At 45.6% G+C, this 15519-nt stretch overlaps 1 protein-coding gene and 1 long non-coding RNA gene across 6 annotated transcripts in view; both read right to left on the bottom strand.

The window, feature by feature from the left end:
- The window catches only part of pcnx1 (pecanex 1), a 250671-nt gene extending 244792 nt beyond the window's left edge, over positions 1-5879 (bottom strand). For 4 of the 5 annotated variants that reach the window (XM_069918117.1, XM_069918119.1, XM_069918120.1 and 1 more), the window contains exon 1: positions 5405-5879. In XM_069918117.1, the coding sequence (XP_069774218.1) occupies positions 5405-5557 (153 nt within the window). In that variant the 5' untranslated portion in view covers positions 5558-5879. The remainder of the gene's footprint in view (positions 1-5404) is intronic. The other variant, XM_069918122.1, reaches the window with a different exon arrangement.
- Positions 5880-10401: 4522 nt separating this feature from the next.
- Positions 10402-14174, bottom strand: LOC138754208 (uncharacterized). Its single transcript, XR_011351605.1, has 3 exons — positions 14117-14174; positions 11832-11882; positions 10402-10678 (listed from the first exon to the last, which is right to left on the bottom strand). It is a non-coding gene; the product is annotated as an uncharacterized lncRNA (long non-coding RNA).
- Positions 14175-15519: the final 1345 nt, after the last annotated feature.

The raw sequence follows: 15519 nt of genomic DNA, 5'->3' as shown, positions 1-15519 counted from the left end.
CGCATCTGGGAATTTTCAATTTTCTTCCCACTTAATAAATAGTTTCCCCATTTATTTTTTCTACCAATGTGCATGACCATACACTTTCTGACATTATATTTCATTTACCAGTTCTCTGCCCATTCTCCTAATCTGCCTAAGTCCTCCTGCAGGCACCTTGTTTCCTCTTCCCTACCTGCTCCTCAACATTGTATCATCTGCAAACTTGGCCACAGCTATTCATTCCATAGTCTAAATCATCGACATGCAAGGCAAAAAGAAGCAGCTTCCAACACCAACCCATGTGGAACACGACTAGCAACTGGCAGCTAACCAAAATATTCTGACCCTCTGCTTCCTACAAATCATGTGTGGCACTTTGTCAAAGTCCTTCTGAAAATCCAAATGCACAACATCCACTGCATCTCCCCGATCTTGCCTGCTTGCTTAAAAAAAACTCTACAAATTTGTCAAACAAGATTTTCATTCAGGAAAACCATGCTGGCTTTGGGTTATCAGGTCATTTGCCTCCAAGTACTTTGTCACTTCATTCTTTACAATCGGCTCCCACCATCCTTCCAACCACTGATGTCAGGCTAACCCGTCTATAATTCCCTTTCTACTGCCTCACTCCCTTCTTGAATAGTGGGGTGACAGTCATGATTTTCAAGTCCTCCAGGACCGTACCAGAATCTACTGATTCCTGAAAGATCATTACCAATGCCTCCATAATCTCTACGACAACATCTTTTGGAACCCGAGGGTGCAATCCATCTTAGACCATTCAGCTTTCTGAGCACTCACTCACTGCACTCACTTCCCTGATACCATTGGACGTCCGGCACCCTGCTAATGCTAGTGCACAGTGAAGACTGATGAAAAATACTCATTTAGTTCAAATGCCATCTCCATGGCTTCATTATTTCTAAAGCATCATTTTCTAGTGGTCTCTATCTACTCTCTCCTCTTTTACTCTTCATATATTTGAAGCAGCTTTTTGTATTCTCTCTCAATTATTTGCTAGCCTACTTTTATATGTCATAATTTCCTCCTAATGAGTTTTTTTTGTTGCCTTCTGTAGGTTTTTAGAAACTTCCCAATGCACTTTTTTTTTAACTTCTTTGCACGTCTCTTGTTGGCTTTGACTTTCCCTGTCAACCACAGTTGTGATAATTTTCCATGACATCATGCTCCTTCCTCATTTCGTGCAGAAACACACACCCATTGTAGCTCTGCCTTCTTCCCTACTAGTGCCCCCTTCCAATCTACTTGGGCCAGTTTCTCTCTCATGGGTGAATCATGTATAACAAATACATTTGAGATTTTATTTTGTGGTCTAACTAGCAAGTTGATGTGATATATTTGGACTTTCACTGAGGTGATGCATGAAGCACAGGGGCATCCGATATTGGGGTTAATATACTGTAATGGATTGAGGAGCAGCAACAAATGGCTCATTTCCAAATGAGGAAGCCAAGTTTGCCGACCACTGCAAGTTTGGCACTGAGAATTCATCCACATGTAGAGCAAAAATAGTCACCATTTTCTTCAGACAAACAGCATTCTTGCAATAAAAATGTTCAAAGTATACAAAATATAGGATATCTCTTTGCCATCAAATCCAAGAGGGTACAGACTGAAGAGGAAGGAGTTTTGAAGGGGATTTGAGCAGCAAGTTTTATTTTAACCCAGAGAGTGGTTAATATCTGGAATGTGCTGGCATCCAAGGTGGCACAATCAGATATAATTAGTTCATTTAATAGACAGTTACACAGATTGATGGATTGATGGATACAGTCCTGATGCAAGCAAACTGGATCGGTGTAGACAGCAAAATGATCAGCTTGAACACGTTGGGCTACAAAAGACTTATGTCTGTGCAATATGACTATGACTATGACAAACAAACCAATTATTTTTCTACCCTTAAGGTTACTTTTCATAGTCTATCCAGGTTAATCCAGGAAATTCCAATTAATGCACCATTATTCAGTTATGGGCTTCTGAAATATCAGGTGATGCTAAACACAGGACAGGTAATTTAGAAAGAATCAATCGAACTGCATTGTTGAGAAGGGGAACACCCAGCCCTCACAAACACTAACACAGAGCACAAGGAAGGAAAAACAGTCTTTCTCTTTTAGAACTAAAAATATCCTGAAATTTCTCAACCCCAACTGTATCTCTTGACATATACAATTTCCGTCACACAAAAGGTGCTTCATAAATGCAAGTTGCTGCTACAAACTTATTACAAATCATAACTTGGACTCAACCCCAAACTGATACCCTGCTCTGACACATCAAGGGTCCCCTGTAAAAGCACAGAGAGATCTTTCAGATACACACCAAGGCCCCACCTGTTTTATCAGATTACATGGCACGTTTGCTTGGCATTGTACTTGAGTACAATGTCTCTGTTAACATTTATTCCTCACATTTCTCAAACAGGTTACCTGTTCATTATTTCAATGCTGTTTGTTGAAATTTGTTACATCAAAATTAACTTTCATAATACAGTACAGTACCCAGTGTCCGAAACACTTGGAATCAGACATTGTTCGGTTTTCGCAACAAAACTAAAAACCCCCAAATTCACATGAAAATTCGACCTGTACAATGATAACTACTCCTCAAGACTTTTCTCACATCAGTTAAGCACTTTAGAAAGTTGATGAATCAGTCACAAGAGGCCACATAAATCTAAATCTTCCTTACTTTTCACATCATTGCAGCTGATGTCATATTTTACATCCTAATAAACTTTGTTTACCAAAAGCTACACACACAAGACCTCATTAATCATGAAAGGATCACCTTTGCTTGTAACCAATGTGACACAATTGTGAAACAAAATTAACTTTCCATTCCCAGAAAGATTACCGTTTATACCGCACACTCATCAACTCATTTAATCTCACCTCCCTCTGCAACTAGATCCTTGACTTCCTCATTGGAAGACCATAGTCAGTACAAATTGAAAACAACATCTCCTCACTGATTATCAAGACAGTGCACCCCAAGGATGCATGCTTAGCCCACTGCTCTACTCATTATAGATCCTCGACTGTGGGGCCAGGGCACAATTCCAATGCCAGCTACAAATTTGCTGATGACACCATAGTTGTCGGCAGAATCACAAACGGCAATGAGGAAGTGTACAGGAGGGAGATGGATCAGCTCGTTGAATGGTGTAACGACAATAACCTTGCACTCAACATCAAACAAAGATGATGACTGTGGACTTCAGGAGGAAGTCAGGAGAACACGACCCAGTCCTCATCAAGGGCTCAATAGTGGAGAGGATCAAGAACTTTAAATTCCTGGGTGTCAACATCTCCAACAATCTGTCCTGGAGCCTCCATGTTGATGCAATGACAAAGGCGGCTTGCCAGTGGCTATACTTCGTGAGGAGCCCTATCCTCAAAGACCCCCACCACCCAAGCCATGCCCTCTTCACTCTGCTACTATCGGGGAAAGGTACAGGAGCCTAAAGACAAGCACTCAGCAGCACAAGGACAGCTTCTTCCCCGCTGCCATCAGATTCCTGAATAATCATAAACATTTTGCCTTACTTTTCGCTCACTATTATTTTTTTAATATATAGTAATGTTGTCAGATGGTTCATAATATGAACGTTTACACTATGAAGCTTCTGGAAAATATGGAATTTCAGGACTTGTTCATGACAATAAATCCTGATTCTTTTGTGTGCCCATTTTTCCAGAAGCATAAAATTAAGTAAAAACACAATGCTGGAGTAACTCAGCATGTCCATTATATAGTAAAAATAAAAATATATAACCGATGTTTCAGGCTTGAGCCCTTTATAAATGAATGGAAAAATGTCAGCAGGTGTCCGAACAAAAGAGGTTGGGAGGCGGGGTGGGGGGGGAGGTGTAGTCACAAAGGCAGGAGGTTATAAATGGAGAAGGGATGGCTGGGTGAATAGAGCTGGAAGGGGGAAGGGAAGGGGAGAGGGAGAAGAGAGCTGATTAGCAGAAACCGGAAAAGTTGATGTTAATGCCATCTGGTTAGAGAGTGCCCAGATGGAAAATCAGGCTTTGTTCTTCCAATTTCCGGGTAGTCTTGGTGGACTAGTACACAAGGCTATGGTCAGACACATCAGTGTGGGAGTGTGACATAGAACTGAAATGGTTGGTTACTGGGAGGTCTCTGTCATTGGTGCAGATGGTGCTCAGCGAAGTTATCTGCGTTCAGTTTCTCCAATGTAGAGAAGGCCACAAAAGTAGCACCAGATGCAGTAAATCTATCCTGCAGATGCACAAGTGAAGTGTGGCTTCACTAGAAAGGCCTGTTTGTGGCCCCAGACTGTGGTGAGAGAGGAGGTGTGGGCACGTGTGGCATATCCTGCAGCCACAGGGGAAGGAAAGGGGGGGAGCGATTGGTGGGGAGGGTTGCGTGCACGAGGGAGTAACAGGAGGAGTGGTCCCTATGGAAGGCAGAGAGGAGTGGAGAGAGTTTGGTTTGGTAGTGGGATCCTGTTGTACATGCCAGAAATTCCAGAGGATAACGTGTTAAATGTATAGGCTGGTGGGGTGGTAGGTGAGGATAAGGGGGATTCTATGTTTGTTGCATCTGGGGGCAGAGGGGGCCAGGGCAGAGGAGTGAGAAATGAGGAGATGCGGGTGAGGGTGACGGAGGGGAAGCTATGTTTGCGGAAGACGGCAGATAATGCAGAAGATCAGGACTGGAAGATGTGGCAGAGACTAAGAAATTAAGAGAAGGGAATGGAATCCTTGCAGGGGACAGTGTGAGGAAGTGTTGTTGAGGCAGTTGTGGGAGTTAGTGGGTTTGAAATATATGCAAGTGGAAAGCTTGCCTCCCGAGATGGAGGCAGAGTTGCCGAAAAATGGACAGGGGAAATTTGAGATTGGGGTGAAGTTTTCCCAGAAGCATGACCCCACCGAATAAATCAGGCAACATTACAACTAGTAACAAGATAGAAAAAAAACAAACTCCAGCTGCCAAAAGACCGTGGCTGCAGAGAATTGAGCAACCCTTGCAATCAATAGAAGAGTGGGTTGACATAAAAGGCGACTTTATTCAACTACACCAAGTTGGAAAGATTAATTTCATCAGTTTACAAAATCTAGCCATAGAAAAATGAAATTGTGCTGCAGTTAGCTTCAACACCCCTGTCCAGATGGTGTTGTGTCTATATTCTTCAAGGTTCTCACTAAAAAAAAGAGGCTTCTCTGCATTCATGCACTGCCATTGACCTGGTTATCCCCAGGTCCTCCGTAAAGGCCGGTTCAGAAGGTGGAGGAAAGTCCCACTGCATTGCTCCTACACAGTGAGGGAGAGGGAGAGACCTCACACTCTATGTGGAGGCAGATGCCAGAAACACCAATTAACGAATGCCAAAGCAAAACTGGTCAAAAATGCACAACCAAACACTCACCATGTAGAGCGTGAATGGGAAACAAAGGAAGAAGAGCCAGATGTAGAGATGGAAAGCATTCACAAAGGTGTTTTGATGAGGATCATAATACCATCCGCCAGTGATGGAAGCCCAGACTCCCTGTCTCAAGATTTGGAGGGTCTGAGACCCCATTTCTGTCCATATATCGGTCTAATAGTATCCCAGCAGTACGAGAGCGAGTGCTTTCGTTTCCAGCTATCCTCCTTTGTACGTGTAAGTCGCCGCGGTGCTGGTGGGGGCTGGCTCCAACTTTCCACCGACAGCCATCTTGTCGTCGGGCATCGGCGGCAGCTCGGAGGACTTCAATGCGGTCCTCCGGGTCCGGCTCCACTATCCCGGCAGCCCCGCGACCGCAGGCGAGGGAAGCCGCGGACCTTGGCAGCCCAATAGGAATAGCGGCTGTCGCCGAGCCAGCCAACCAGCGATGACGGAGGGAGGTGCAAGTCCCGCCTCCTCGTGTCCAGGCTCCCAAGGCGAAGCTCGGAGCCTGAGCGCTCTGATTCAGATAGCGAAGGTACTGACTCCCTGAAAACAAAATCTTTTTAATTGCTCTGACCCAAAGCCATATTGCGTCATAGAAGATCATTAAATATCGGAAAGATGCTGTTTGGCTTATTGAATCTCATTTGTAGAGACACAGGCCTGTCCATCCTTGCCTGAGCTTGTCCCATCTCACAGCATCTCGTCCAGTCCCTTCCAGCCTAAGAACCAAGTAGCCTCCTGATCTATATCGTTGTAGGGCACTACCAGTAACCACAAAGACTAGGCAGAGGGAACGATAGGCTTTAATGTACAGAAGAACCTTGCTGGCCTGGATCCAGGTATAGGAATGGCAAGAAGGGAGAGGTGGCTCAACTTTTGTGGCCCAGGATCACGAGGGAGGAGTCATAGGGTGTGAGTCATCAGTGGCCGGGCCAGCTCCATATATACAGGAGTCAATCATAACTACAATGGAGGAACCATATCACCACAATAGTCCATGCCACTCTTTCCCCAGTTCAAGTTTGCTCCAGCAGCTGCAGTCTTTGTGTCCCCCTGGATCTTTCCCATCAATTCACTTGTCCAAATGTGCTTTGAAACATCGTAATTGTACCCACCTCCCAACATTTCCTCTGGCAGAAGTAAAGCACAAAAATCTGCAGACAACTGTGGTTCAAGTAAAAACACAATGCTGGAGAAGCTCAGCAGGTCAGTGTCCTTTATGGAGCAAAGGTAAAAACCAGGCTTGAGCCCTTCGTCAAGGTGTGGAAAAATGTAGACAGGCATCTGAACAAAAGAGTAGGGGGAGGGGTGGTCGCAAAGGCAGGAGGTGATAGGTGGAGGACGGAGGGACAGCAGCGATCAAGGAGAGGAGGGATGAAAAGGTGAAGAAAGGGGGGAGGGAGGAAAACTGGAAAGGGGAGGGGGAAGAGGAAAGCAAATTAGCTGGAATAGTCAATGTTCATGCCATCTGGCTGGAGAGTCCCCAGATGGAAAATCAGGTGTTGTTTCACCAATTTGCGGGTGGTCTTGGTGGAACAGTAGATAAGACCAAACATGTGAGTGTGGAAGTGTGACACAGATCTGAAATGGTTGGCTACTGGGAGGTCTCTCTGTCACTGGTGCAGTCAGAGCAAAGGCATCTTATTCTATATACCCATTACTTTCTGTGTGGGAAAAGCTGCTCCTCAGATCCCCTTTAAATATTTCCCTCTTATTTTAAATATATCCCCTCATGCGGTATGTCCTTATCTGACCCAACATAATTTTATAAATCTCTAAGGTCACACCGTCATCTCCTTCACACCAGTGAAAACAGTCCCAATTTTTTGACTCAAGCCTTCAATTCTTGTCAACATCCTTGTGAAATCTTTCTGCATCTTATCAGGGAAACCACCAGTGTCCCTGATGACTTCATCTGCGATAAGTGCATCGATGCAGCTCCAAAGAGACCATATAAGGGAACTGGAGCTAGAGCTGAATGATCTCTAGACCATTTGGGAGGCAGAGTGGTAATAGGCAGGAGTTACAGGGAGGCAGTGACACGGAGGAAGCAGGAGGAAGGTAGCTGGGGAATGGTCAGAAAAGGAAACAAGCATGTGGCTGTTATCCTCAATAACATGTACACAGTTTTGGAAACGTAACTTACTCAAGCCCTAGCCAGGGTGTTCCTGTCAGAATTAAAAACAAAGTTAACAGGAATAAGAAACCTTGTTTTGAGGGATATTGGGGATCTGGTGAAGAAGAAGAAAGGTGTGACCAACAAGGACTTGAATATAAAAACAACAAAAAAGAATTCTTAAGAAAGAAATCAGGAGGGCTAAAAAGATACAAGGTTGCTTTGGCAGACAAGGTGAAGGAAATTCTAAGGGTTTCTACAGATAAATGAAGAGCAAAAAGATAGCAGGGGACAAAATTGGTTCTGAAGATCAGAGAGGTCATCTATGTATGGAGCCAAAAGAGATGGGGAGATCAAATTTATTTATCATCCAGTTGTACCAGTTCAACCCGACCAAACAGCATTCTCTGCTTCACGGTGCAATACTATGCCAACACAAATGAAGTCATAACCCACACACAGACAAGTTCTCCTTTGACTCATCTCACCTTCTTCAAATAAAGGAGAACCAATAGGTATCCGCATGGGTCCCAGCTTTGTTCACTTTGTGGAGCAATCCATTTTGCAAGCCTACACAGGTGAAGCTCCTCAATTCTTCCTCCACAACATTGACGACAACATTGGTGCTGCCTCCTTCACCTATGATGAGCTTGTCAACTTTATCCACGTTGCTGCTAACTTTCGCTCCAACCTCAAATTAATTTGGTCCATCTCCAGCAACGCTCTCCCCTTTCTTGATCTCTCTCTCAGGAGACAAGCTTTCTACAGACATTTTTTTACAAACTTACCAACTCCCAAACTACACTCCAATCCCCTTCAAGGATTCTATTTCTCTCTCTCACTTCTTCTGTCTCCGTCGTATCTACTCCCAAGATGAGGTCTTCCAGTCCAGATCATCCAAGATGTCTTCCTTCTTCCAAAACCATGGTATTTCCCTTTTACCCCATCAACTCAGCCCTGACCTGCATCTCCTACATTTCCTACTCATTGCCCTGGCCCTCTCTGCCCATAGACAGAACAAAAGCAGGATGCCCCTTGTCATCAACCCTATCAGCCTCTGAATCCAACATGTTGTGCTCCACAATTTCTGTCACCTGCAACATGATCCCAAAACCAGAAGCATCTTCCCATCTCCTCTCTGCCTTCCGTAGAGGCCACTCCCTCCATGAGTCCCTCATCAATTCATCCCTTCGCACTAATCTATGCTGACCGGCTATATCACAATCTGGTATGGGGACACCAATATCCCTGAGTGTAAAGCCCTCCAAAAGGTATTGGACACATTCCAGGACATCACAGGTAAAACCCTCCCCACTATCACCTAGAGGGAACGCAGCCATTTGAGTGCAACAGCAATCATCAAGGATCCACACCACCCAGCACACGCTCCGTTCTCGCTGTTTCCATCAGAAAAAAAGTATAGGAGCCACAAGATTCTCATCATCAGGTTCAGGAACAGCTGCACCCCCTCCACCATCAGACTCCTCAACAACAAACTCAACCAGGGACTCATTTAAAGACTCGTACTTGTGCACTTTATTGATTTTTTTTCTTTATTGCATAATCAGTTTGTTCATTATCTGCAGTTCTTCATTTGTTTACATGTACATGCTGTGCACAGTTTTTTTTTGCACTATCAATAAATGGTAAGCAATGATCCTGAGAAATCATAACAATGAATGGTAGAGAGACATCAGTGATCCTCTTTGCTGCTTTTATGGTCCTGTGGGTTAATCTTCGATCCGATCCTCTACACCAAGGGTTCCCAAACATTTTAGACCATCGACTCCTTCATGGAATACTTGATCCCTCATCAATCCCCAAGCATGGAATCCCAGCTCTGGACTGGGGTGGGGAGGGGGGGTGTGGCACTGGCCTGGAGTGGGTGGTGTGGTGGCAGCACTGGACAGGGGGTGTGGCGGCACACTGGATGGTGGGAGGGCAGCGCTACCAAAGGTATAAAGAACATATACATATTTCTATGTTCAGTCCGTCCTCCTGTTTGCTCTCTGCCTATTACAAGGTTGAAGCCAAATACAACATCTCGCGATAGGTGCTATTTTCTGTTGATCTGCCCCTGCTTTCCACTGCAAAAGTTTAATCGACCCTCTCCCTCCAGTGTTATCGACCCCTTGGATAGCCCCATCGACCCCCCCCCCCCGGGAAACCTCTACCCTACAGGAAAGTACCACTCTGTGATGCAGCCAGCCAGGATGCTCTCAATTGAGCTCCTATAGAAAGTTGGCAGAACGGTGGCCTTGCCCACCACAGCCTTATAAGAAAGTGCAGTTGCTGTTACCTTTCTGACAAGTGAGGAGACGTTGTGTCCAGGATAGGTCACTTCTTACGTGACTCTGAGGAACTTGGTGCTCTCCACTCTCTCCACTACCAAGCCAATAATGTATAGTGGAGGGTGTGGTCTATGGTCCTCCTGAAGTCCACAATTATCTCATCTCTCTTGTCCTCGTTGTTATTCTCAAACCATTTATTCTTCAATGAATAAATGTCGAAGAATGAGGGGAGATTTGATAGAGGTTTACAAAATTATGAGAGGAGAAGTCAGAGTAAATTGCGAGTAGGCTCTTTCCACAGATTAGGAGAGGACATGGGTTTAGGGTGAAAGGGGAAAGGTTTAGGGGGAACATTAGGAGGAACTTCTTCACTCAGAGTGTGGTGGGAGTGTGGAATGAGCTGCCATCTGATGTAAATGCGGGCTCATTCTTAAATTTTAAGAATAAATTAGATACATAAAGGGAGAGATCTGGAGGGTTATGGAATGGGTGCAGGTCAGTGGGACCAGCGGGAGATGTTTCAGCACAGACTAGAAGGGCTGAATGGCCTGTGTTCTGTGGTTCTATTTCACAAGATTTTCCACCTCTTTATTGCAACTCATACAAATTTGGACAACTACTGTTGAGTCATCCGCAAAATTGATGACCCTGTTGGAGCTGGATCTGGCATTGAAGTTGTGTGTTTGTTGCATGAACAGGAGTGGGCTGAGCATACAGGCCTGAAGAGTGCCCTTTCTCAGCGTGATGGTGCTTGACATTCTATTGCCAGCCTGGACAGACTGTGGTCTTTGCCTCGGGAAGTCCAGAACCCAGTTACAGAAGAGGGGTGTTAATCAACAGCGAGAACAGCTTCTCCACCAGCCTCTGGGGAATGAATCAGGATTTATTGTCATGAACAAGTCATTAAATTCGGTGTTTGTGGCAACATCATAGTGAAAACATACATATTATAACCATCTTACAACATTACTATTAAAAAAAATAATAGTACATGAAAAGTGAGGCCGTGTCTGTGATTTATTGATTATTCAGGGATCTGATGGTAGGAGGGAAGAAGCTGTCCTTGTGCTGCTGAGAGCTTGTCTTTAGGGTCCTGTACCTTTTCCCTGATGGTAGCATAGAGAAGAGGGCCTGGCCTGGGTGATGGGGTCTTTGAGGACACCGCCTCATGTAGATGTCCTCGATGGAGTGAAGTCTGGTGCCTGTGATGTCGCAGGCCGAGTTAACAACCCTCTGGAGTTTATTTCTTGTCCTCAGAGTTGGCACCTCTGTACCAGGCAGTGATGCGACCAGCCAGAATGCTCTCCACGTTACCCCCGTACATCTACAGGGAACGCTGCCGTCGGAGAGCAGCAGCAATTATCAGCCACCCAGCACACACTCTCTTCTCACTGCTGCCATCAGGAAAGGGGAATCGGTGCCACGTCTCACACCACCAGGTACAGGAACAGCTGCTACCCCTCCCCCATCAGACGCCTCAATGACAAACTCAATAAGAGACTCATTTAAGGACTCTTACTTGTGCATTGTATTGACTTTTTTTGGTCTCTCTGTATTGCACAGTTTGTTTACATTTGTTATCTGTTTACATGTGTATACTGAGTACAGTTTTTTTGCACTGCCTGGCATGCAGGAAAAAAAATCTCAGGATTGTATGTGATATCATGTATGTTCTCTGGCAATAAATCTGAAATCTGATGAGTCAGAACTGAGGCACGGTTGGTGTAGAGGTTAACACAACGCCTTTACAGATCCAACGATCAGGATTCAAATCCTGTGCTGTCTGTAAGGAGTTAGTACATTCTCCCCATGTCTGTGTGGGTTTTCTCTGGGGGCTCCGGTTTCCTCTCACCGTTCAAAACGTACTTAAGGTTTAGGTTAATTGGGTGTAAATTGGGCGGCACAGGTTCATGGGCTGAAATGGCCTGTTATGTTTATGTCTAAATTAAATAAAATTACATTTTAAAAAAAGATGGCCTAATTAGTAGTTTTAAATAAAAGCTTCTTAAATACCCACCTCGTGAGGTAAAGGCAGGCCCAGGTTAAAATCGAGTTCCGTTACCTGGGTCTGTTTTTAAATCAAATTTGTATGCAAGTCAGAACAGGTACAAACCATCCTTATGGTACAAACCATCAATGCACTAAAAAAAAGTTAAACACAGTACATAATAATGCAGTACATAATAATAATAATACAGTTCTGTACACAAAAATAACTACATAAAAGTTAAAACTTACAGAAAATGATGGAGAGATGGCTGAAGTATAGGCACCACACAGCCATCGCTCATCTTCACTCCTTCTGATCCGCGCCCAGCTCACTCCTCGCTCCCCCCTCCCACCCTCCTCTGCCCTCTGCTTTTCCCAGCTCACGTGTGGTGTAGCCTGACATAGGAATCGCGATGGCACATGCTGCTGCTTCTTCTTTCATCCCCTCCCTCCCCTCCCATCTGCGAGGCTGCTTGTCCCTTGCCTACCCATTGCTTTGCCCAGGCTGTTTGTGGCATCGCCTGACAGCGGCATCCGATGGTGCACGCTGCTGCTTCTTCTTCTCACCCCCTCCCACCCCTCCCCTTGCCTGCCCTCTGCTTTGTCCAGGCCACATGCAGCATAGCTTGACAGTGGAGTTGCGATGGTGCACGCTGCTGTTGCTTCTTCTTAACCCCTCCCTCCCTTCCCTCCCCTCCGCCGGAGTGCTCCTCCCCTTGTCCACCCGCTGCTTTGCCCAGGCTTCATGTGGCATAGCCTGACAGTGACATCGTGATGGCGCACGCTGCTGCTTCTTCTTCATCCCCTCCTCCCCCGAGATCGTTGTGCGTTCTGGGGGGCTGGTGGCAAGCTGACGGGGGTTTTTGGGGGAGTTGGCGTGGGGACTGTTGGTGACACAATACTATTTTTGGTCATTACTATTAGAATTATGACGCCAACTGGAAGTTGACTCCATTCTACTTCTGGTCAGCTTATCAGTTCGTAACTATGGGTTGTTCGTAAATAGGACATTTTTAACACGGGGACTGTATTTGTTTCTGTTAATGGTTTGGGGGGGGTGGGTGGGGCACTGGAGTTTTCAAGTGGAAACAAAATGTATACCATATTTCTTGAATAGTATTTGATCTGTATCACTGTATATATAACATCATTATGATCGACAATTCCACTTTCTTGACTGTGCTGAGAAACATTACCACTGATCAGGATGCAATTAAAAAGAGGAAAAAAAGCAAAAGATCTGTTACAAAAGCTGTACTCGAAATGTGCAAAACAAAAGATGCGGTTGTTGTTGAGCCGTCCAATAATGACATTTCCATGGCAATAGTTGTCGTATGTCTGCTTGAAAGTTCTGTACATAATAAGTGACAACAGCTCCTTGCTGGTTAAACAGAGAGGTGTGATGACAATTAATGAAGGGATTGCAGCAGTCCATTTTAATGAGCATTCCGTAGACCCTCACATCGAGAGAGGAACAGCTTGAAGGGTAGTCTTCTCCTATGGGGCGGGGGGGTGGGGTGGTTTGGAAGAGCTCAAAAGATAGATTAGTCAGGGGCCACCTCAGAAAGGACCAGAGGGGAGGCTGGTTGAGGCCAGAGTGGACAACGCTCGGGAAGCTCCACTCCCATGGGGCTTCCCCAGCAACGCTCTCTCCAGAGAGCATACATGTCTCTGAGTCACTGGTAGGGAGATGTCGCCGAACTTCCCCTCAGCCTTGCAAACTTGAGTGGGTGCTCCCCACTCCATGAACTCCAATCCCTCCATGACTTCCTGGACTTTTTCCCAGTTGCCAGTCCCTTGAGGGCAAGACAACCCCTCCAAGGTCAGGATGTGCTGTGCTGACTAAATCGCTCTCCAAAGCACCAGTCACTCCCTGGGAAGTGGTGCTCGCGGGCATCCCCATAGATACCCATGATCAGTGCCCACTCCCTAACAACCATGGTCCCATGCCAATGGTATGCCACTGTGGATAGCTGTGTAGGCCCAATTCTAGGAGGGTAGGGAATCTGGCCCGGACTGCAGTCACCACCCATTCCCACAGGGTGGTGCCATCATCGGCCCATTCTGGTGGCGCCCGCAAGGCATTGCCAATTCAGACAGACCGCCCAGGGCACTTGCTTCCTAATGAGAGAGGTGGACATTGAGGGCCCCCTTATCCCATAGCCATGGTAGTGGTATGGCTAGGTGTTCACCCAGCCGCTAGTGGTATAGGTCCCCTTACCCGGTTAGCTCCTTAGCAGAGTAGACCCGGGACTCCATAATTTCATAGTGACCGCATACGTCCCCACCCAATTTCCCCCCATTTTTGGCTACCTTTTTGTTTTGGAAGGTCAGTAGGGTGCCCTTGTGGCAGATCTGGTCACTGGTCAGGTTTCCAAAGTCTCAGTCACACAATGGGGAGGATGTGTGTCATAGGACTCAGTTTCCTCATGGTCATCACACATACCCATCTCCCAATCACATGTCAATCCCCGCCCCCTGCTGGACAATGGCTTGAACTTTGCCTGAGTCAATCTACCCACCAGACCAGTGAGCTGCTTGCAGCTGGTGTATTTCAATCAGCTTGGAAGCTTCTTCCATGACTTTCTTTTTTAGGTTGGTTGATCACATTTGGGCAGTCTGCACTGCCTCCTGTAGCACCCAGCAGTGATGGTGTAGGGATTCTACCTTCCTATCTTTCTGGATGCCCTGATTACTTAAATTGGATGTAATACCCTACTGGCCCCTAAGTAGGGATATCAGTAGCCATAGGGATCCTCCATGACTCCCCCCGGCATCAGGAAACCATGATTCCTCAAGGAGAGAGAGCACGTGGTGCCCTATTTTCATTCTGTGGGAGTCCAGCCTGTTGATTCGGTCGACCAGCATAGCATGGCTTGCCAGCCACGTCGCAGAATGGCTGAATCCCTGACAATCATCGGTCTACCCAAGGATTTTATATTCTGACCCCGTGGTTTCTTTACTAACTGTGGGTCACCTTCTGTAGCCCCCATTTGTGAGCAGGTACACAATAGCACATGCATCTGACAGGACACCCACACACATACTCATTAGCACAAACTCCCACATGGTTAGGACTGCACGTGTCCAATGGAAACTCTTTGAACGTTCTCGTAGCGTCAGTTGTCATGTTGGGAAGAGTATCATGTTCAGGTGTTTCACAATAGCCCCTTTTCTTTTGTTTTTGGAATATTTTTATAATTTTTCAAACTCAGTGTCAACAATCCATAATAATCCATAATAATAAAAACACTACATTTTCCATTTATATACAAGCTTCACCATCGAGTCCAATTCCCCTGCTGACTCTTGTTCCCCCCCCTCCCTTATCGCAATTAATATAACCAGAGACAAATTAAGTAGACAAGAAGAGAAGCACCAACAATAAATTAGTCCTCATCCCCTATTCCTGTTTCATTTTACATTGTCCCTTTAAATTCCAGACATATTAGGGACATAAGGACCAAACAATAAAATAAAACAATTACATATAAAAATTCTTCTGAAAAAGTAAGAACAAACTCAATGAAAAGACAGAAATCGTAGGATTCGTCAGGACCCCACGGCCTGTCCCAGGAATTAACTGGGAATTTATTGGGACAGGGTCCAGTGGAAAAGGAACACTCTCCGAACACCGGCGTCAAATGATGTAATTTCACAATGGGGATTAACCGCCTCTACCCCTGGCACCGGCGAGCTGATAAAACCATTGGAAA

Source organism: Narcine bancroftii, chromosome 2, assembly GCF_036971445.1.
Source record: "Narcine bancroftii isolate sNarBan1 chromosome 2, sNarBan1.hap1, whole genome shotgun sequence".
Classification (NCBI taxonomy): Eukaryota; Metazoa; Chordata; class Chondrichthyes; order Torpediniformes; family Narcinidae; genus Narcine; species Narcine bancroftii.
This window is presented reverse-complemented; position numbering and strand designations above follow the sequence as displayed.